Below are 22,825 nucleotides of genomic sequence, written 5' to 3' on the forward strand. Positions count from 1 at the left end.
GATCATTAATCCTCCCTGTCTTTTTCTTTAAAGATTTCTTAGTACCAAAGCATGCTCGTGTTCCTTTCAAAGCCTCCCACAAACAATAAAGCTAAGGAAAATACCCAATGGGTGTGGCAATCAGTAATTTTTTAGTGCAGATGGCAAGGTTTGTAGAGATTCAATTCAAGGCTTGATCTGTGTCAGCTTGGCTTTGTTCTGAGGTTAGAAGCAAATACAACTGTATGACTTCTCTGGCAGCTGTTCTCACAAGGCTTGGGAGACTCTGGTCTGGACAATACAACTACCTGCCTTTGAGCTGAGCCACTTCCTCCTACAAACCGCCACTGTGATGGCCAGGAAGTGGGAGAGAGATTTATTCAATTGTGATAAACACTGCCTGTTTGGAGGGTCAGACTGCCAGATGTTTACTTTTCTCTTTTGCAATATGGTATTCAGCCATTGTTTCCAGAGGGGGCTTAAAGAGTGGCCCACGAGCTGTACAATGCCAACAATGCAGAAAATCCCAGTGAAGAGCGTTGGGCAGGGGCATAAATCAATTTGGTAAAAAAAAACCCAACCAAACTGGATCCCAAACACTTAGATCATTTGGGCAACTGCAACAAGCAGCTGATCAGCCCCAGATGACCCAAGATATGCTTTGCAGGGTACTAGCCTGCACCGGGAAATGTCACCACTGCACAAGGGGTATTTGACTCTTCTTTTCCATGGAAGGTAAAGAATTGCACAAGTGCTATTTTCTAAAACAAACCTGTGTTCAAGTGAGGTTTACAACAAAAGATGTTTTGACCTTCTGGAAACTCCTGAAAAGCTGTTTTGTAAATAATCCTCAATCACATCCCTGCTTCAAAACAAAGGGCAAACTTAACCATGTTGTATGAAAAGAAACCCAAAACCTCAGAAGAAGCTTTCATGTTGAACTCAATGAGAAGTTCACAGAGAGCCGGACATCTGGTTAGATGTTCTAAATCATTTGTACACATTTCTGGAAGGCAAATGAATACTCCAATCTTACATGTGCTTGTTCCTGTCTAAGCACAGCAAAGGACAGCAGATTCCTGGCCCTTCCACTCCTTAGAGTCTTAAGTCCAGGAAAACTAAAATAAATTTTATGTCACTTTGACCCATAAAAGACTGAAAAAAGTTCTGGTCTAATGCAAGACTCTGAAAAACGCCAGTGCTTTTGGATGGAATGCAAACAGCCTGGATGCAATAAACATCTCTTTTGTAAATGACATTTTCACATCACTTACAGAATTCAAAGATGTTGCTGGAGGATGGATGGGAAGAGTCAGAGATTGAATAAGAGTTAGAAGTAGTTCTGCAGGAAAACTCACAACTGAATAAACACCAGATGTTTAAGGTGGTCAGTTTTAACTATTTTTCCATATTGATGAGCTTTCAATAAAGTTTTCCATGTATATGACTGCACAAACCAAAACTTTTAGACCACAGTGCTGCTACACTAGCAAACATCTTTGGTTTAACCAACTTCTTACACTTTTGAACTCTTCATGGCACTTACATAGTGAGGCAAAGCCAGTATTTTAAAACGTGCTTAGAGTGTTGATCACAATCCCATCAGAAGCCTAATCTTTGCTATCAGGGGTATAAGATGCTTAAGTTTACTGATCTTCACACAATCAACTTATACAGGTTCTTTCTGGTGGAGAGACTACTAAATATGACAACCTTTGAGTACTACCTGTACTTGAGCAATCTGCCATAAAGTCTGCTTCCAGAAGCCAGCAGCACTTTAATTGTTACAATCTATTTATTTTTCAGTGTTCAGTCTTCAATTTCCTGTCTAAGATGACTAAGGCCAGATGAACTAGTGCCTGAATGCTGAATACCTATGATTTTTGTCTCATTGGCTGCTGCACCCCTCAGCCCAGCAAGTTACTTCTCTCTGCTAAAGGTCAGGGGTCTGTGGTAGCTTACAGACCTGACAGCTTCCTGTTCTTCCAGAGTTCTGGACTCTCCTGCAAGAAGAAACTGGTCTTGTAGGACCAACACACTTAGGATGTTGGTCCTACAAGGATGTGGATGGCAGCATGGTACTGACTGTTGGAATGTGGGAGTCTCCTGATGGAGAAAAGGGACACACAGAGGCACATCCCACCAAGAGCCCACAGTAATTTCTATCCACCAGCACATTGTATTCCATAGTTTTATCTCATCTTCTCCAGATAACAGTGCAGGCAGCTGGTTCATGGAGGACAAAGACTACAGCTGTAGCTGCAAGCAAACAGGCAATGCTGGAGCTGTGCAGCTGCAAGTGGCTTTGCAGTCCTGCTACTGAATGTGGCTGCTGGTCATTCCCAGCTGGAGCTCATGGGCTCCATTGGTGCCAGTGACTGCAGCTGCTCAGCTCAGGTTTTTTTCCTTGCCATCCTGCCACTTTCACATATCCACAAGTGTTTTTACTTACTTTTTACTTACTTTTTACTTTACTTGTTTCATATTCAGTCTTACTTACTAAATAATTTTTATTTTTTACCCTACTGAAATACACACATGACAATATTATTTCTTTACTCTGACTGGAAGGATCTGTCCTCCCTGCACCCCTAAAAAGTTATAAGGAGCTGAGAAACTGCAAAAACAAGGCAGGATTCACATGAACTGCCTTCCTACAGCCTGCCCACAGAACCTCTTGGGCACTTCTGCAGGCAATTCCCTGGGAGCATTCTCAGCTCTAGCCTGATTATTCCATCTTCTTGGAGGCCCTATTGAGACAAAGCCTATTCAGAACTGAAATTTTAATTTGTTTTAAAGAGATATAGCTCAGGCCTCAAAGCCATGACAGGACCTGTGAGATGATGGCTGGGAGAAGCCCAAGCATCTTATCTGCCACTGTGAAGAGCACCACTGAAGTACTGTGATAACTCAAGATGAAAGCATTGCAGAAATATGCACAAATATTGTGGCACTCTTCCTCTAGGCTGCAATTCCTCTCCCAGCCCATTTTACTTTGTCATTCTGTAACAAAATATAGCATATGGAAAACATCTGCCCATTACATTCTTAGCTGTTCATTTTTAAGAATCTTTCCTTTCACATATTTCAAAATAATTGAAGCACAGACAGAAGGTTAATCTAGTCATGGCAGGTGCACCAGCATGCCAAAAAACTCCGAAAATCTGACCTCTGGTCTCTTTAATATCTCTCTGTGTTGCTGGGCTTCAATATTGCATTTACTGAAGCTCATTAGATTGTTACCTGATCCAGGATAATTCAAATAGGTCACTAATTTGATTATGAGATTGACTGGCAACATTCAGGTCCCTGGGAGCTCTCCCCGAGGGTGCAGGACTATCTGCTTGTATGCTGGTTGACAATTTGCCACTTGCCTTCACATATTTTCCTTACCATCTTTCTGGTTTCACACACTGAAAGAACCCCTTTCCCCACCTCACAAAAAGTAACTCATCTGTCTATTGTATCCCCTAAAGAGTTATGTAAGGAGGGGATGTAAGGATCTATTTAAACCTTATACAGTCAGCCATCAAAAGCACAGTACTGCCCCTGAGGAAAGATGGAGTGACTCCCTGTGGTGTCTGGGCCAGTAACTCAGCCCCAGATGCACCTCCTTTCTATCCTTTTCATCTTTTTAATGTGTTGTTTGATAAAAGCCTCTTGATGATGTATAAAACATTTGGACTTCCAGGAATAAAACCACAAACAACAAAGAGAAGCAGTAAGAGTGTCCTGACCTTCCAAAGAGCAGTCACAGTTTGTTGGAACAGGAAGGAATGTAGGAAGTGTACATGTTCAACATAAGAAGAGTCGCCAGGAAAGCACATTTTTTAAAAGTTTTTTTAAACTGTCAAGTCAAAATGAAAGTGCAACGGACTTCCACATGAGGGTGTGGTGTTTGAAGACAAAATGCAATGTGTCAGAGCAATTCAGATCACTTCACTGAGGCACATCTCAATTGCAGTACCTGCTACTCGTCTGCTGACAAAAGGTAAATTTTGTTTTATCCTTACTGCTCTTTATATTGGATGATATCTTCTTTGCATACATTTACTCTTAGTTAAGTTTGCTTTACAGAGATATGTCATTTCACAAAGGCATGTCTCCTTTCCAGTATCAAAATTAGATTTGCTCAGTAGCAGGACAGAATACTGCTTAATTTATCAGATGAAAAAATCTGTCTGTTTAAACTAGAGATATTAACTTAATTCACCATCATTCATACAATCCTACATCAAGTTTAAATACACAGAAACACTGAATTTCTATCTGACTGGAAGGCTGAAACAATTCTGCAAGAAAACATGCAGTTGCAGACCTAATATATTTATTAGTATACCTCCTAGAAAAACCAGCAGCTTCTGAGCTGTTTGGGTACTTGTGGGTAGTTTGTACGTGACAAAATTCCTTTCTGTCATAACATTCTGAGAAGCTCCAGCTGGAAGATGCAGTGTACCCACAGCAATCTGCTTCTGTAAGAAATTCCACGTGGGCATGGCTCCCTGTGTGGGATGGAGACTAAACTAAGCTTTTCCACCACTCTTCAGTGCTCGATTCCCACAGGACTGCTTGGCTGTTTGCAATGGGCACATGCTCGTGTGCCTGAGAAACAGCACTACCAGGAAAGAAATGTGAGCCAAAACATAACTGTGCTTTCAAGGGAGAAATGTCAACTGTTACATTTTAGATAACTTTGTTTCTGTCATGAACTCAAGGCAGGCAAAAGCTTATCAGGCAGCTGAGCACGGAGTCACAGCCAAACTGCTCTGTCATACACAGACTTTTAAAGTTTGCCCTGAAATGTTTACTGATTTACTTTCAAGTAAATTTGCCAGTGACACAATTTGATTAAATATTCCTTGATGGGTTCTGTATTGAGTGTTTTAAGACCACAAGCAAATCTTTTAATTTAACTTCTAATTTTCCTCAAATCTCAGCTAAGTAGATTAATTTTTTCTTGCTGCAGTTTCTCTTCTATTAAAAAAAATTAATAAGCAAAGGTCCTTTTGCTGCTGATAACTAAATCTCTCCTCAAAGTACTATAAAGCTGCAAAAGATTACTGCTGCTGGAGAATCCTGCTAACACAACTTGTTAGGCATAGAACAGACATCCCTCTGCCAAAGTATTAAGTAGAGTGACTCTACTTTTCCATTCTGCACATCTCATGCCAACAATAAAGAACAAATTGCAAGACTTAAAAAGGAGTAATAATTTTTTTTAAGTTTGATGGGGAGTGTTTTGAAATGTTAACAGAATAATACAACAAAGTCATTAAAGATGAGCCAAACCTGATAGCTAATTTTAAACTAATACACTTAAAAAAAATTGGCTAGGAGAATCACTGAAAAAAATTAAACAAAAATAAAATCTATTAATTTCTCTCTATTTAATTAGTCTGCATCCCTTATTATGAGATCAATCAGCAACTTGTTTTTTCCTAGTAGACAAATATATTAAAAAAAACTTTAGGAGTTTAAACATTCAGTTCAACTTCATTTAATTAATTGTTTAAGAAACAGAAATGGTATTTGCATTTTTCTTTCATGCTTGAAAAAGCCAAATTGTAGCTCTGGGGCAGACTATCAGATAACAATCTGCTTTCAGCACAATTGACCTCAAATTCTGAACTCTGCATATGATGACAAAAGGGGGATATGTTTTTCATTCTCAGCTGATTTTTGCTACTGCTGCTAAGAAACCTTAATCCCATTTATTCCAAGGAAACAGGGTATGGCAGGACTTATTTTATGACAGCAGAATTTCAGCACATTAGTCAATGAACACAGTTACAGGAAAAGGAGAAAATAATGCAGGACACAAACTTGCTTAAGACACAATCTGAAGACACAAATGCTTAAACTTCAACCCTAAGCTGGCAGTGAGAAGCCAGCCTCAGTGTGTACAGAGTAAATCTGTCATGAGATCATACTTGAAAAACCAACAGAGTTTCTGAGCTGTTTGGGTATTTGTGGGTAGTTTGTATGTGATAAAATTCCTTTCTGTCATAACATCCTGAGGAGCTCCAGCTGTAACATGCTGTGTACCCACAGCAATCTGCTCCTGTAAGAAATTCCACATGGGCATGGCTTGCTGTCTGGGAGGGAGACTAAATTAAGCTTGTTCTGCTGCTGTTGAGCAACAGACCCCCTGCTGTGCTTTTTGTAATGGGCATGCACAGTGTACCTGAGAAACAAACAAGAACCTCTCCTTTGTACTATACTCCTATCCAAAACTTGTCAGAATTTATGACAGCAGACAGCTGCTTGCCTCAGCTCTAATCTGCTCGTATTCCTTATACACCTGATTGTAACAGCATTTACAGCCTTCAGCTGGTATTCCTTTGCTTTGCAGAGGCTGCAGAGGGAACCCCATAAAGGTACACACAGAGTTATGTGCAATGGAATATTGTCAAACACAACACAGTTGGAGCAGTTAAAGCAATGATGGCTCCTTGACTCAAATGTGGAAATCAGTGAGGGGCACTCCAAGCATATTACAGTCTCAGATGCTAAGGGTAAAGAAAGCATTTCAATTGAATCCATTTTACATGTATTGCCCACACTGATGTCCTCAGTTACCCTATTTCACGTGAGAACTTGAAATGGTCTGCTCTGCCTCTGTTACTGTCTAGCTTCACTTTGATTATTCACAAATGTATTCTGAATATCCAAGTTCCTTAAATTTTAGAGGTATAAGCAGGCCTGAAGAAGGGTTTTATGTTTGAACAGAAATTTTAGAACTTACACCCAATATTATTTCTTTGGTGTTCCCTTCTCCCCACTTTTTTGTGTCTTGTAGCTTTGCCACGGTCTGAAACATGAATAACTCAACAGATTACTGGATTGAGGAAGAGGAGGATGATCTCAACCCTCTTATAGATTACAATACCTATGAGCTTCTCTGTGAAAAAAGCGACGTGAGAAATTTCAGAAAATTATTCCTCCCAGCGTTCTATGCACTGGCTTTCACAGTTGGAGTGGCTGGAAACTCATTAGTGGTTGCAATTTACGCCTACTGCAAGAAACCCAAGACCAAGACAGACGTGTACATCATGCACCTCGCCATTGCTGATCTGCTCCTGCTCTTCACCCTCCCTTTTTGGGCTGCAAATGCAGTGCAGGGATGGGAACTTGGAAACCCCATGTGCAAGCTCACTTCTTCTCTGTACACCATGAATTTCAGCTCCAGCATGCTGTTCCTGGCCTGTATCAGCGTGGATAGGTACAGGGCCACCTCTGAATCCCAGGGCCAGAGAAGAGTAGGCAAACACTGCAGTGTTACCTGCATCTGTGTCTGGCTGGCTGCCACTTTCCTCAGTATCCCAGAGCTGATATTTAATCAAGTCAAGAAACACAATGAGAGGAACGAATGCCTTCCCATATTTCCAATGAACATGGAAACACTCTTAAAATCAACCATTCAAATCCTGGAAATTATCCTGGAATTTCTGCTTCCTTTCCTAGTAATGCTGATCTGCTATTCCGCTACTGCTCGGGCAATCTTTAGGTCTGCAAATGTTAAGAAGTCCAGGCCTTTCAAGGTTCTGCTGGCAGTAGTGGCTACTTTCATTGTCACCCAGCTACCCTACAACATCGTGAAGCTGTGGCGAGCCATAGACATCATCTACATGTTGGTTACAGACTGTCACACGAGTAAAACCATGGACGTGGCGCTCCAGGTCACCAAGAGCATCGCTTTGTTCCATGCCTGCCTCAACCCTCTCCTCTATGCCTTCCTGGGCGCCTCTTTCAAAATGCACATAATGAAAATTGCAAAAAATTATGGGTACTGGAGAAGACAGCAGCAGAATGGAAGACCCGAAGAAATTTCTATGAATTATGAAGACCCTACTGAAGAAACCATCAGTTTCACTATATAGGCCCTCTGTTCCTTCCATCATCTTACATGACCAAGGGAATTGTTAACTAATTCCAGGGGGTATTGCTTCTGCAGCTGTTTCTCTGCAAGTCAGCTTTCAGATGAATTTCTGAACCTGCCAAGATACCACAAAGCACTTCAAAGTGGAATGTGTTTATCAGAATCAAGGAAGAACTGAATAGGAATCAAGCAAGAACTAAATACTGAAACCCCTAGAAACAACCTCAGATTTACTAAACAACAACATTAAAGAACTCAAACAAAAAAAGCACCACAATAAAAACCAAACACCTAAAAACACCCCCAAGACTTAAATTCCTAAGTGTCATAGTACTAGGCAATTAGGCAACTGTGTAATGAACAACTAGTACACATCTAAGCATGCAATTAAAACAGAGAAAAAAAAATCACCAATCAAACAGGAACCTTTGTACCAGAAGTTAATAATCTTGTGTTTCTTCAACTATTTTATAAAACTTTAGAACGTTTACCTAACAGTTCAGCTCCATTTCTCAACTCAACTATCATTCCACAGATAACCTTGCAGATTGAAATTAAGTATAAACTTATGGCTGAGAACAGAGAGGGAGAAAGAGGGGGAAAAGCCATTCTCTATGTGTTCCTACAAAGGTATAGCAGCAACAACATTCTCCACGAAAGTACCCCAGCAACTCCTTTTCTATAACTACAGAAAAAATGACCTTTCATCTCTTCTTTTCTGCTCACCCTAAACTTCAACAAGACCAGTGCTTGTAGGGTGGCTGGCATATTCTAGGTTTTTATAAATGTAATAAAAAGTTCAGGTAATCTTCAGATACAAGGCCTGGATTTTTTATTTAGAATTGTTAAAATTAATCAAGCACTGCAATAACTGTATCTGCTAAAGTATATGAAGATACAATAAAATCAAAGAATAGAAAAAGTGCACTGGCTTTTGTTTTCTTATCTTTGTTTTTGTTTTGTTTTAGTAGGTACTGACATCTGTCATCATAGGCATTTACCAACCAGCAAATGGGAGAGGCATTGCTTGACAAAAGAGGTTCCCATTCTATATGGAGCTCATGGATTCACAATTTTTACACAGAGAGGTACCAAGGCCATCCCCTGCCACAGTGTTGGCAGGGATTCACCAGTTTTTCCATGAGTCACTGGAAGCATTTCAAACGTACTGACATGCTAGCTTAGCTTTCAAAATGAAGAAGTGGTGTTACAGCATTCTGTCCTTGTCTTCAGACATCCTGTGGGCTCTGACAAAACCTTTTGTCTACAGATTAGGAAAGCCAACAAGAATCTCTCATTTTTAGATACTGTTGCTAGTTACACAATTACAGACTGGAACAAAAAGCTCTAAAATGACAGACAAGAAACAACAGTAGCATAAACAAGACATTAGCCTCTTCTCCCTGTCTGGATGACAAAAGCTTACAGAATGTTTGTCCAGAATGTTTTGAGAAATACCAGGGTGTGAACAGATAAGTCAGAAGTGCCTGACCGGTTTTCTACAAGTGCACCATAAATCTGACCTATTTAAGCCATACTGGATTTATTGTACACATGCAGAGCATAATAAGAAACCCCAGTTTTTCCATGAAGTAACTGACTCCTTGCATGTGTGATTTATGACTTGCCTTCACAAATAAAGAGTGACATTCTTACCAGACTGCCAGACTTCTGGAAATCCCACACATCCAAGGTTTTAATGTCCCAAAAGTTAAAAAACCCAACAAAAGAAAAAAACACCTGAACAAAAAACCCCCCCAAAAAAAAAAAAAAAAAAAAAAACCAAAAAAACACCGAGAAACTCCAAGAAAAAACCCCCCACCTTTCTAGCCAGGCAGAAAGAGAGACTAATACAGAGCCAAATGAACATGTTTCTCAAACTTATTGGAACTGCAGTGCCTTTTATGCATCTGTCTTTATGCAAATCTGACTGCCCTCATTGTATTTATTGGAAATAAGACAAATCAAATCATGCTGTCTTATGTTTACTCTCCTTTTTATAATCCACATAACTAATTTTATGAATATTATTTTGTGTGTGTGACCCCCCCCAAACTTTCTCATTACTTCCTCAGGGACTGCAATGCACAGCTGGGAGACACTGACCCAGAGCAAAGGCTAAAAAGCCAGCAGTTAAGCAACACTCTTGGGTCAGGAGACAAGATTCCATGCCTCTCTTTGCTGCCAGCTTTACAGGAGTAGAACACAGAGAGAGATCTATCTTCTGGTGACTCCAAGTATTGCACAAGCATGTATCAGCAGCTAGCTGTCATAATTGTGTACATAAATGAAACATTCAAGTTTAACAACTCATTTACAACAGTTTGGATTCCAAATTCTCAGGGAATTATGATTTTCAAGTTGCTGTCACATGTTTTGGCAAAAAAAGTAACAGTTCTACAATATCAGGGACAGTTGCCACTTACAGTACAATACATTGATTTTACTGGGAATTATAACATAAGGAAATCTCCTTTAACAGTCAGTCCAACAACATCACAGGCTACTTTAAAAGTAGCCACATTTTACTGTAGCTATACAGCACTCTCAAGCCTCTCACACAAGCTGCCAAAGACAGCTTCACAAAAACAAAGCCATAAATGTGTAATTTGACTGACAGAAAGAGGTTTAAAGAAAACAGCAAAAAAATTTTGTGAACAAAATTCAGAGGTTCCAAAAAGGGCCCAAATTCCCAAACTAGATTTGAATCTTGGAGTTTGGTTCATAGAAAAAAAGCTCAATTCAGCTCCTTCTGCTGCTTTACATTCTATTGCCTTTACTCAAGAGAAGACAAATTTTTATCTCAGAAATGGAGCACAATAATTTTTGTTTTAACAGTTCTTAGAAAAAAATTCTTCCTTAGCCATTCTTATTTAGGTTTCCACACTTACCACTGCTCCACCACTTCTTGCCATTGATCACATAGCTGTTCCCATCTCGCTCAATGGTGCATTGCATATTGGTCGCGTCACTTGAAGCCACATCAGGTTCTGGGTCAAAGGAAAAAACAAACCACCAGATTAAATATAAAGGTAATAAAATCTCCAACTGGCTTTAACTTTCTTCTGGAGAAAAATTTACCTGTCATGCAGAAGCAAGAACTAATCTTCCCTTCCAGGAGAGGCTCCAGCCACTCTTTCTTTTGCTCTTCAGTGCCATACATGTGGAGGACCTCCATGTTTCCAGTGTCTGTAAGAAATCAGAAGTCATGCTTACTGCTTGAGACACACAGCCTTTAAGGTGTAAGACACCCAACCTTTTAATGCTCCAGTGCCATAGTTTTGGGACTAAACCAGGGTTGCTAACCTGGTGCATGACAGTTGAAAACCTCAGGAGCAATAAGGCATCTCCCTGTCTCCTCAGCTATTAGGGCATAGTCGAGCTGGCTGAGACCACTGACAGCTGGGAGGAAAAGGTTCCACAGACCTTCTGCTTTGGCCAATTCCTATCACAAAAATCAACAGAAAAAACATCAGCAATAGGCCATAAAAAAATTTAATTCTGTTTGCAACACCTTTTCTTCACTCCTGCCTACCCTACTGTCCAATATATATAATGCTTTTTTCAATAGCTATTCTGAAATTGTAGGTTCAGTCTTTGATTTAAAGTTCAGATATCCCCCTCTCAGACCTCATTTTGTTTTTCCTCTCTTTCATTTCTTTTCTCACTTTTTCCTTACTTCCCTCCTCCTTTCTTTTCACTGTTCCTCACATAGTTACTTTCCATGTAAAGTAACTTCTTTGACAGGCTACACCAATCACTCTTATCCTCTGTGTCTGTGCTCTTTTACTGCTAGAGTGCTAAAAATATTTGTTATCCCATACCTTCAGTCTCTCCAGCAGTGGTGGTTTCTTCCATTTGTCCTCAGCATTTCTTTGTTCCATATAATATTTTATTATTTCCTTAGAGAAACAAAATAAAAGATGCTGTTTAAATTAAGAACACATGTAACACACAAATATTAATACATCTCTTCCAGATCTATGAACCAAGGAACCAAGTAAAAAAAAAAAAAAAAACAAAACCAAAACCACAGGTTTACATTATATAGTTGGCTGGATTATAAAAATTAAATATATAATTGAAAGTTCAACTGCAATCTATACACTTTGCAAGACTTTAAATATGAGATGACCCCAATCAGTACATTAACTACTATTTGGGATGGTTTAAAGTATGTAATGCTGGCACTAGGAGGTCAGTATTTTCTGGAGATAAAAGTATCTATTACGAACAGTACATACAAGAGGCACAAACCCAAAACAAAAACAACAAATAAAAGCCTGATGTACTGACAGTTAAGATTCAGACAGGTAACCCAGCTAATCTTTTCTTAACTGTTGTTGTGGTTTGACCAGGAAGTGAGTTTCTAGGAAAGTTGTGGTCAAACCAACCAGTGGCTAGATTTTAAAACTGGCACCTGGTGTGGCTACTGGGGACCTGGATACGCCTCTGAGAACACACAGGGTTAAAAGCAGAGGATTCCTAGAGGGATTTTCTCTTTTGGATCCCGCGGTGAGTCCAGTCTGACCTCTCCCCTGCCCAGCTGCATCTGGGTGGGGAAGGGGCAGGCCATGCGGCCTGTGAGAAGGGAGGCCGGAGCCCTGCAAGATGCAGGGGTGGAGGAGATCTGAAATGTTTCAGGCAGCCCCCCCACCCCAGGAGAGAATGATAGAGACTGTGCTGGCTTGGAATTTGGTATCTTGTGCTGGCACCACGGCCAGGAGGAGAAGGCAGGGGCAAGGCCGCTGGCAGACCGTGGCCAAGGTTTTAACCCCGTTGGTACTGAGATAATGGAAGCTGTAAAAAACACTGATCCTCCCTAGCTGAGAATTGAGAAGGGATGGAGGATGAGCAGATGAGAAAAAGGCTTGAGTGAGTGAAGAAATACCAGCAGATGAGAAGCACCCTAGATAGAGAAGATGATTTGGAGTGACCTTTTAGCTAAACTTTCCTCTTACATGGCCACGAGACAGAACCAATTTCTTCCTGTAAGGTAGAGACTGCACCTTGGGGAGGCGGTTGGCCAGAAGCCAGGAGTGACAAAGCCATTGTGAGAAAAAGTAAAGGGAACAGAGACTGATGGGAGGGTGTGGTGGAGCCCTCTGCCTTCAGCGGAGAAGGATCTCTGTTCATGAGGCACCTCGGCCCCAGGGGGTGAAATGGGGGGGACAGGTGTCCCAAATGGTGAGAGGCGGCCACTTCTTGGAACCAGGCAAGGAACTCTTAAAAGGACCTGAGAAGCAGTTTGGATCCATGGACAGTGGTGAGAGCACTGGACATGGAAGGAAGATGGTCACCATAGCAGATTCTCTCCGGATGGCTGCCACGTGTGACATGAAAGCACAAGAGGTTCCAAGTGTGTTTCCTGGGGAGGCCCATGGTGCAAGAGGGAGACTCCTCTCTCCTGGTAAACTAGGAGGAAGTTGTGTGAAGGATAGCATTAGACTGAGAATTGAGTGTTAGAGGAGATTGAGTGTTAGAGGGGTGAGGGGAGGAGGAGTGTTTTGGAAGTGTTCCATTGTGGATTGTTGTGTGTGGTTTTTTTCTTTTTTTTTCCCTTTTGTCTCTATGTCGTAGATTAATAAAGTGCTGTCTTTTCCCTCCATTCCCAAGTTAGAGCCTGCTTTGTTCTGTTTCTGAGTCACATCTCATAGTAACCATTTTGGAAATATACCTTTCATAGAGGCACTAGCACTGTGCCAAGGTCAAACCGTGACAACTGTGCAACAAAAAAAGCATTTTCTCTTCCTGTCAATATAATTCCTTAACAGATAATGTAAGGAGTCATTCCGAGCACCAGTCATTAGTTTTAAGTGAACCTCTGCATTCAGTAATCTTAGTATTTTCACAAACATGTTTTAGTGAGGCACAGAACTTCAAACCTGGCCCAAACCTAGTAATAAAATGAATAAAAGTAGTGCCTAATTCTGAAAATGACACAATAAAGACAAATGGCCAAGTAGAATTTACAAGTCCTGATTCACAATCCCTGTTACCAGAAACAACATCCAAGCAGAACATAACTCATCTGAAAAACTTGCATGGTTATTTGCGGTTCGTTTGTTTTTTAAAGCAAATTATTGCAAGCGTTTCCCGGACAATCCAAAACTACAATCCCAACTTAGTCACGGACATACTTTTAAGGAAAAGAGTTACTGCCCTCGACCCCTCCTTTTGATAGGTAGATGTATTCATTAAACTTTTAGATTAAGATTTTTCTGCATTTCTGCCTGACTTGGAAAAAAAATAATTCAAAAAGTAAAACCAACAAATTCTGCATCAAAAGTCATCTGTACTTCCATAAGGCTAAAAGCTGAACCAACTTTCTAAGGGGAAATTCCAAACCTTCCTAGGATATGAAGTAAACTACTGTATCTAATTTTCCCTTCCACTAACTACGGACTTTGTGCATATTTCATTATCTGATTTCAAACCTTCATTGGTATTAGATATATTCAGGAATGAAGCTATTCTGACACATTATGCAATCCCATTTTCTGCCACAGCCTAAAAAGCAAGAAACAGAAAAAATCAGCTTCATATGGTTAAAATCAGCAGTTTCTATTTTTAAATAGGTGTCTTTCAGTTCAATATCTAAGAGTTCTAAGTTGTTGTTAGTCTAACAAGTATTTTGGCAACTTGCTTTAAAAAGTAACTCTTGCTAAAAAAAGGTTTTACACTTCAAAAGTTTAAAAAATAGCCCTTTCATTAACAATGCATACAACATTTCAATCCTGAAAAGAAATAATGCTGTCTATAATGATTTCTGATAATATTTTGTAATGCCATGATCATTACTGCATAAAAATCAGGCTGTTTTGGGAAAAAAAACCAAACCAGGAAGACACAACTTCTATACATATTTTTGCATTTTTATAAAGCCTAGTCAGGCTTTATAAAAGAAAATGTTCCTTTATAAATAGGTTAATGAAAAGCTTGTACCTTCTCAGCTGGATAAATGTGCTGCTTCATGAACTGCTTAACTTTCAGCAAAATTTCTTGGCCTTTCCTACTCTGATGGAAGAGCTCTCCAGAAATGCTGTGCTGTGTGCTGCTGAAGGATGACCTAGGGAAGAACATTCAATGCAGTAACAGGACCAGATTTTCTCTCATAATAACATAAGCTGCCTTAGACAGGCATTTAATAAATAAAGATGTTGGAAAAGCTTTGCCTTGCCTTTGACCAGTAGTCTAGACTACTCTTACCTTTTTGAGAGTTCTAATCCTCTTTCTGCCAAAGGCTCCACAAGCTTAGCAAATTCATGACTGTTCTCTGCAGAAGCATTTCCAATAAGATACCTGGCATATACACCCTAAAACCAAAGGAAAGCCATATATGGTATAATTATGCACTTAAAATTGTCTCTTTAACACACTGGTGATGTCTTCAAATATAAAAGTAACACTTAAATGCACATGCCCTTAAAATGAAAAAAACTTACTGGGATATGCTAATATTGGTTTTGGTACGTATCTGATATAATGGAGATGCTTGCTGCACAAGAGTTAAAACCATATCCCAGCTAAACCAAACGATAGGCAAATCACAAAAAGCAGTAGTGGAAAAGTAAGAAATAAAAAAGAAAACACAAATGTCTGCATATGATATGGCAAATGAGCCCAGCCTGTCCCTCAAGCCAACTGACAACATCATAGACATCAATTATTACACATGACTAAATGAACTATCCACAAACACACAATAATATGTGGCATTTCAGCAAATGTGAGGGTATTACCTGGGCTATCCCTGCCATTTTAAAATAGGACAAAGCAAGAAAAAAGTTCAAGTTGGGTAAAGTAGTGGAAATACGTCGGCAGCGGCAGTAAATGGAAACCAGTTCTTCAAAGGAAGGAGTTTCTACAAAGAAAAAAAAACAAAACAAACACAACAGATTTGTTTAGAATACTCAACATTTTCTATGATTTTTCCCACCATATTATTCAAACATTTGTGCAGTTTTTAAACTTTATGAGGTATTTCTTTTACATAGTAAACTCATGATTTATCATTTCTCATGACATAATTGTGATATGGAAAGACCAAAGGAAGTAGGAATTGCCAGAATTTCAGATAACCATAAGAATTCCTGCTGTCCTTGGTCTCCACTGTGGTTAGGCAAATAATTTGACCTGGGGGAAAAAAGGCTTTTAAAAATATATAAATGATATATTTACATTTGCATTTATTTTTTCTTCCATTATCTCTTAAAAAGGTTCAAAATAAGGTTTTACAAAAGTAGCATCTTGTAGCTAATACAAACAGATAGAACAAAAGTATCTAAAACCTCACTATCAGCATGTTGACAACAACAAAACAAATTATGGAAAAATTCTTTACAAATGCAAAACTACATGTTTGTGAATTTACCATTTAATTCCTACAACATTTCAAACAGAAATAAAGCCTAGGATTTGTGTCAAGAAAAAGATTAGTTTCATACCTATGGTGTCTTTGAAACCCAAGACAGAGCCTTGACCCAAGGCCTTAATAGATGTAGGCCAAAAGTAGAATTGAGTAGCATATGCTAAATCTGCTAAAGGATGACCAGTAGTTGAAAGTTCCCAGTCCAGCACTGCCAAAACACGAGCCTTAAATAAAAATAAAAGCCTCAAGTGAGTGCTAGAAGACATGTTCTCTCCATCCACAAATGCACAACCCACTCAATATCCAAGGGTTTTATTTGGTTACTATATGTTTTCAATTAAAAACACACACTCTAGCTGTCAACAGCAAAAAGAGTTCTTTTTGGCACTATCTAAAGATCTGCATAAAATTAAAATTCACATAGGGACAGAAAGCCAGGCATTTTTCCAAAGAAAATCTCATTTAAATCTACATTTTTGAGTAGTGCTCTTCCTGTCAGAAATTTCCAAACTCTTCTAGCATAAAAGATGATTGAATTAAAATATCCTAAAGAACAGCAGTACTGAGAGTTGTTGTGTTTCTTTCCCAGTCCTGTTGCACAGTCCTTTAGCACAGAAATTAACAGACAGACCATGCATCAGAAAACCTAATTTATCACAACATTGTCCATAGATTAACACTTATGTGGGGAACTGAATTTCTTAAACAGGAAGTCAATCACTACTCAGAGTAAGCCTCTACTGCAAGCATCCTTGCAATGGTGTCATCAGCTGGGTGGTCTGAGACCCCCCACAGTGTCATTCTGGTAAATTCCTATAATCCAGCTGTCCTGTCCACCTAAATGACCACTCCAGCCTACTCATGATCCATGGCTACTTCAAATATGTGGAAAAGTCTTTCCTACATGGTCAGTCCTGCATATTCAGGAACAGTTTCTACAGATGACTTAAAATTAACTATGTACAACTTGGTCAATTCCATCAGTTCCATCAAGAATAGCTGGGAGAGTCCCCAAGACAGTTAAATTCCCTGCTCAGTAAATCAATCAGCACACTTAAGCCCACAAATCAGGTCTGTCAACTAATCTATGCACTAGGAATCTCTGGGATCTGTTGCTTTGTCATGAAGCATGCAGTCATGGTAATAAGTTCCAGGCATGTCTTCTGGTGACAATACAGCAGGTAACGTGCAAAAAAGTAATGAAAATGCAACTGTGTTGATATAGGTAGCACACATTTATTTCCATAAACTAGAAACAAACAAACACACAAAATCTCTTTTTTTCCCCCTAAAGTTGAATGGGGAATTTTCAGGGTCTCTGTAATCTACATGTGGTCCATAACTAAACAGCTCTGACAGATTTTCCTTTGCTTCCGCTAGTGTCATGTATCATACACTCAGCTCCTGCTCCAAAAGCCCTTGTTGTCAACTGAAGCCATAAAACAGATGTCAGTGGGCTTTGGATCAGGTGCTTATGCAGCTCAGTGAAGTGAGATCTGGATTCAGCTGCACTGAATCCAAGAGGATCTGTGCATATAAAATGCTTTGTTCCTGTACTTTGAAGCAAGGACTAAAATGAATGGAGTTATCTCTCAAGGCCAGGTTGGATGGGGTTCTGAGCAACCTGGTCTAATAAAAAGTGTCCCTGCCCGTGGCCAAGGGGTTGGAAATAGATGATCTTTAAGGTCTCTTCCACTCCAAACCATTCTATGATTCTGTGATTCCATTGATTCTATCAAGCTCCTGCAATGAAAGGACTGTATTAGGTCCTTACAGAGGAGTATAGAGAAGAGCTCAGTATTCTACTGTTTCTTTCAAAGGTGCTTCATGCACTAAAATAATCCACATATAAGTGTCCTATTACATGATAGGAGTACAAACAAATGGAGGGCCAAAATCTACTAAATGTACAAATACATTTCAAATACCTCTGTTGGGTGAAAGATGATGTTATCTATTCTGAAGTCCCCATGAATCAGGGTTTCTTCATTATCATCAGGTGGCAAGTTGTTTGCTAACCACTCAGCCAGCTTGTTCATGGCAGGAATATCTGTATGAGCAGCTGCATCATACTGTTTTTTCCAAGTTGATACCTTAAAAACACAAACACTCCAACAGATTTTTCAGTTGATTCACAAGTTTTTCAAAAGTACAAAATTTTTAAGCACATGATTCTGGGCCTTGGCTACCACCATGTTTCTTGAAAATTCAGTAAAACCCAGCTCCTCTGCATTTGCAAATGTGAACTGAGATATCAACAGATGAAATTAAGACTACATCTACTTCAATCCTATTTACATAGCCCAAATCTAGTGTTATTCCAAAAGCAAATGTGTTATCTTTCCCTAAGTACAGCACTACAGAATCAATCTGAATGCAGTAGTGGCTTCAGATTGTGCACAATTCATTGAACTAAGTGAAATTTTAATAGCTAAAATACAATCATTAATAATTAACAATTTAGCTTGCAAATCAAATAAACATTCAAAGACCAGACAAAACAAGAGAACATTAAGAGCTATACCTGTCTTTTGCAGTACCCTGGTCCTCTACCATATCCTTGGAGACCCAATGACTGCAAATCAAAGGAGTGCAACAGGGCCAGAGTTTCTATCATTGCAAGATACAGAGCAGAACGCTCTGCTGGGCCCACCTCAGGCAGGGAGATGTCTCGGAAAATGCGACCCTAGAAATAAATCAGGTATTTGCTGGGATGTACACATCAGATGAAAAGAAGAAAAAGTATACATTCCAGAACCAAAACCAAATGTAGTGAACTAACACTCCCTACGCAATCAAAAATTCCTTCCTCATTTATTTTATTCCTCACCCAGGGCCAATGAAGGGATTAATGGTAAACCAAATCATTAGTATGTAGTGTATATGTAGATGAAATTTTGAATTAGAGCACTCAATCCAGGTATCCTTAAGCTTGAAAGTACCAGGAAAAGCAATGTTACTGTACTGTCTCTAAAAGCTAAGTTGCAGAAAAAATACCAATGAGGACCCAGGGGAAAGGAAGGGCAGGCAAGGTAATGGGTGGGTTATGGGTACAAAGAATCAAACAATCCAAAGAAATTCACTTGTTTGTTTTTCTCCTTAAGTGCAGTTGAATACATTTAGAAAATGGGTATGTTGTTCAATTTTCACAATTGTTGAAAACAGAGCAGTGCTGACCATCACAGACCATATATTGACATACTTCAAAATGTAACAAGGTTTCTTTTTAAGGTATCACTTTGTTGTAATCAAAACCAGTATAATCCTCCATCTTTGATGTAAGAAATCTGTTCAAATTTTTCACAACCCTTACGTTCTACTACCCTTGATTTACAGTTTTTGTAGGAAGGTTAACCCAATCTTCAGAAACTGGCCCACAAACTTACATTTCTAATTTCCCAGTCAACCTGATGACAATAATGAAAAGAAAAAGGCCTGAATTCAACTCCTCCTCCCAGAGGATAAAAAAAAAAAAAGAAAAAAGACATAATACAGTAGACTTATGCTCAGAATCACCAAAATCTAACAAGAAGTGTATCAATTCAGCTACAGCACCCCCAGAGTGGTGGACCACAGATGGAGATATGCCACGTTCTTTCTGAAACTAGTGTTTGAACTGGAATCCTGCTTTGTTTTCAAGAGCAGGTGATTGTATGTCAGCTCCTATCTTCAATACTAAAAAGCCTACAGGATGTCCAAAGATTCATTTTACAGACTGATTTTTTCCCCTCTGACTTGTGTATGTTTTTCACAGGAGCAATATTGCCTCATTTCAAAGATATCCTTCCAAGAACTCAAACAAGAACAAGAGGTTAAATACTGAGCTAAAAAATTCAACAAAGTGTGAAATAAGCCCTGGAGAAGCTGAAATCTGCCACTGATCACTGATATCTAGCATTTCTTCAAAACAACAGAAGATTATTTACTCTCATATCACAAAATTGTGCTGAGCAAGGCTCTAACAGAAAAGTTTTAAACAATTTAAAAGCAGCTTGTAGGGAGAAGGAAAGAATCTCTCACACTGAAGGACCAACCTGCACATGTTGCATTACATAAAACTCTGTTCCAATGATAGAAACGTCACTGCAATACAAAAGGGGCTCAGGCACTGGAAACCCAACTGAAAATAAGGCTTTCTGCACACGATACTCTCTATCGACCTGAGGAAGACACAGAAATTTAGGTTCAATTAAAACCTCCCAAACATAAATGAGCACAGTGAATCCTCTTGAATGTTTAATTATATGTAGAGCACAGAACATGGGAAACAATCCAGTAATTCACTGTGCTTCTGGACACATTTATCAGTGTGCTGAACCATCATGTATAGACCCTGGTCACCCACAAAACACAAAAAAGTGTTTGGAGCTCAGTGAAGAATGTTACTTACCTTGTGTGCTCCAGGTAAAAGGGGACCATGGGGCTTCTTCCTGAGCACAAAGGCCTGCCCACCCTTCTGAAGGTAAAAGGTTGGGTTTGACTGGCCTGAGCTGCAAAGAGAAAGATTACTAAAAAATTCAAGTACTTACAAATTTGGAAACTTCTAACAGAAATTACATTTGTAAAATGCATTGTGACTTGACCTGAACAAAATGGCAGGATAGAGGAAAGCATCTTCTCCAGAGTTGTTTTGTGTTGAGGGTTTTTTCAAATCTGGACTGGAACAAGCTGCCCAGAGAAGTTGTGGATGCCCCATCTCAGGAAGTGTTAAAGCCCAGGCTGAATAGGGCTCTGAACAACCTGGTCTAGAGAAAGGTGTCCCTGCCCATGGCAAGGGGGTTGGAACTATATGATCTTTAAGGTGCCTTCCAGCCCAAACCACTCTATGATTCTACTCTATGATTACATTACTGATTATTCAAGTACCAAGCCCCACTGTTTGCCGGCCTGATTATCACATCCAAAGATAATACTTAAGAGACAGCCTATAGGAACTGTAAAATTTTAAAGAATGCATGTTGGGTCAGAAAGAAAATTAGATATTTCAGTAGTGTAAAAGAGAAAGACAACCCAGTTAAGCCCTTCATAACACCTTGTCTATCACATTCTAATCAAACTCACTGATCCTTATTTTCCTCACGGGTCTGTGTTAATCTGCATGCTTCTCTCTCCTTATTCTTGTTCATTTTTAAGATGTATTCTGACCTAGACCAATAAATGATTAGACAACTGTTGCAAAATAAAAATCAAATTAACTTCGGCCCTCATTCCTCCCATTATGTTTCCATTCTCCCCAAAGCAGTTAGGGCACAGTTTGCAATAGTTTAAAAAGTTTAACTGACAAATACTCTGCCTGGAAAAAAACAAATTTAGGCCAGCTGAAGCCTTGAACTGTAATTACAAGACAAAGAAGTAAAAGCATAAATACTAACAAAATTTTAGCAGACTTTACTATTAGTTACTCTACTAAGGCTCCTCCTAAGTCTTCTCAGCTGAGGTATGTAGGAAGATTAGGGTGGATTGAACAAATTAATGTTTTACATTTACATCAGAAGACAATGAAAAATTGTTCACTGTTTCTTAGTGACAGCTGCAGATAAATTAGTCAAGGTCATGCCTACATAGGAATTAATTCTTATTCTTAGAAAAACTTTACTTCTTATAGTTAGCTCCTGACATGAAGTTGTGCAGCCACACACTGATTTGCTGAATGTACACTAACTCAGTGCTCTATGGAACAGAGCCTTTTTGGTCTAGTACCTCCGTGGCACTGCATAATGCTCAAGTAAGGGGAATCTCAGCACATCCTAACGCTGTTCTCATGCATTTGCTTACCTGGCGACAGCCTAACGCTTTTACCTGCGTTTTTTGATTTCTTAAACCATGTGCGTCCTTCTGAGCATTACTACTGCTGTGCAATTAAAGATGGAGCAGATCAATTGCGACTTATGTGTAGGCAACAAAACAATCGTGGGTGTACTCTGAGGACAGCGGGAAGCCCATACAACACACAGCCCGCCCACAGACAGCCACAGACTGAGTGTGACAAAGGTCACTTTGGCCGCCACCGCGAACTTTGCCTTCTCCAGCAGCTCAAGGGACGAGCCTTTAATTGGACTAAGTCAGAATGCGTCTTAAAAATCCATCGATGGCTGCTGCCCGCCATCCCGATGGCAAAGGGCTCTACCTCTGACCACTTTCCCTGGCAGGCGGCAGCGAGCGGCTCCTCTGCTCGCCCCTCCGGGCGCGCCGGGGCGGGGGAGCGGCGGCGGCCCCACCACCAGTGTCTGTCAGTGCCCTGTCACCAGTGTCAGTGCCCTGTCACCAGTGTCACCTGCGTTACCTGTACTGCCTGACAGCCAGCGTGCCCGCGGGCTGCCGAGGGAAGCCGGGCAAGCGGCTGCTCAGGTAGCGCTCCAGGCTGCCCTGGTCGAAGCGGTGCTGCCGCCGCACCTCGCTAGTGCCCGGCTCCTCCGCCATCCTCGGAGGCCGCGCCGGAGCCCGCCCGGCCGGCTCAGCCGGAGGCGCCTCGCTCGGCCAAGGAAAGCGCTCCGCAGCCCCCCGGCTGTCGGGCCTGGTGGCTTCTCGCGGAACACGGCGTTTCCCGGGAGGCAGGAACCGGCCCGGCGGACACCGCCCCTCAGCCCCTCCCGCGG

At 40.2% G+C, this 22,825-nt stretch overlaps 2 protein-coding genes across 4 annotated transcripts in view; one reads left to right on the forward strand and one right to left on the reverse strand.

Annotated features, from left to right (window-relative positions):
• Window positions 1-22,804, reverse strand: part of ACAD11 (acyl-CoA dehydrogenase family member 11) — a 66,712-nt gene extending 43,908 nt beyond the window's left edge. For 2 of the 3 annotated variants that reach the window (XM_064416142.1, XM_064416133.1), the window contains exons 1-13: window positions 22,513-22,804; window positions 20,620-20,719; window positions 20,264-20,389; window positions 18,754-18,915; window positions 18,158-18,322; window positions 16,306-16,453; window positions 15,601-15,722; window positions 15,068-15,174; window positions 14,804-14,927; window positions 11,683-11,760; window positions 11,165-11,303; window positions 10,940-11,047; window positions 10,750-10,848 (exon numbers count right to left, since the gene is read on the reverse strand). In XM_064416142.1, the coding sequence (XP_064272212.1) occupies window positions 10,750-10,848; window positions 10,940-11,047; window positions 11,165-11,303; window positions 11,683-11,760; window positions 14,804-14,927; window positions 15,068-15,174; window positions 15,601-15,722; window positions 16,306-16,453; window positions 18,158-18,322; window positions 18,754-18,915; window positions 20,264-20,389; window positions 20,620-20,719; window positions 22,513-22,649 (1,615 nt within the window). In that variant the 5' untranslated portion in view covers window positions 22,650-22,804. Of the gene's footprint in view, window positions 1-10,749; window positions 10,849-10,939; window positions 11,048-11,164; window positions 11,304-11,682; window positions 11,761-14,803; window positions 14,928-15,067; window positions 15,175-15,600; window positions 15,723-16,305; window positions 16,454-18,157; window positions 18,323-18,753; window positions 18,916-20,263; window positions 20,390-20,619; window positions 20,720-21,290; window positions 21,371-22,512 lie in introns of those variants that run through there. The other variant, XM_064416153.1, reaches the window with a different exon arrangement.
• Window positions 3,424-8,783, forward strand: ACKR4 (atypical chemokine receptor 4). The gene is given in 2 exon segments (XM_064416323.1): window positions 3,424-3,970; window positions 6,779-8,783. Coding segments are annotated over 2 exon segments (1,158 nt in total). The 5' UTR covers window positions 3,424-3,893; the 3' UTR covers window positions 7,860-8,783.
• Window positions 22,805-22,825: the final 21 nt, after the last annotated feature.

Source organism: Passer domesticus, chromosome 1 (genome assembly GCF_036417665.1).
Source record: "Passer domesticus isolate bPasDom1 chromosome 1, bPasDom1.hap1, whole genome shotgun sequence".
Classification (NCBI taxonomy): domain Eukaryota; kingdom Metazoa; phylum Chordata; class Aves; order Passeriformes; family Passeridae; genus Passer; species Passer domesticus.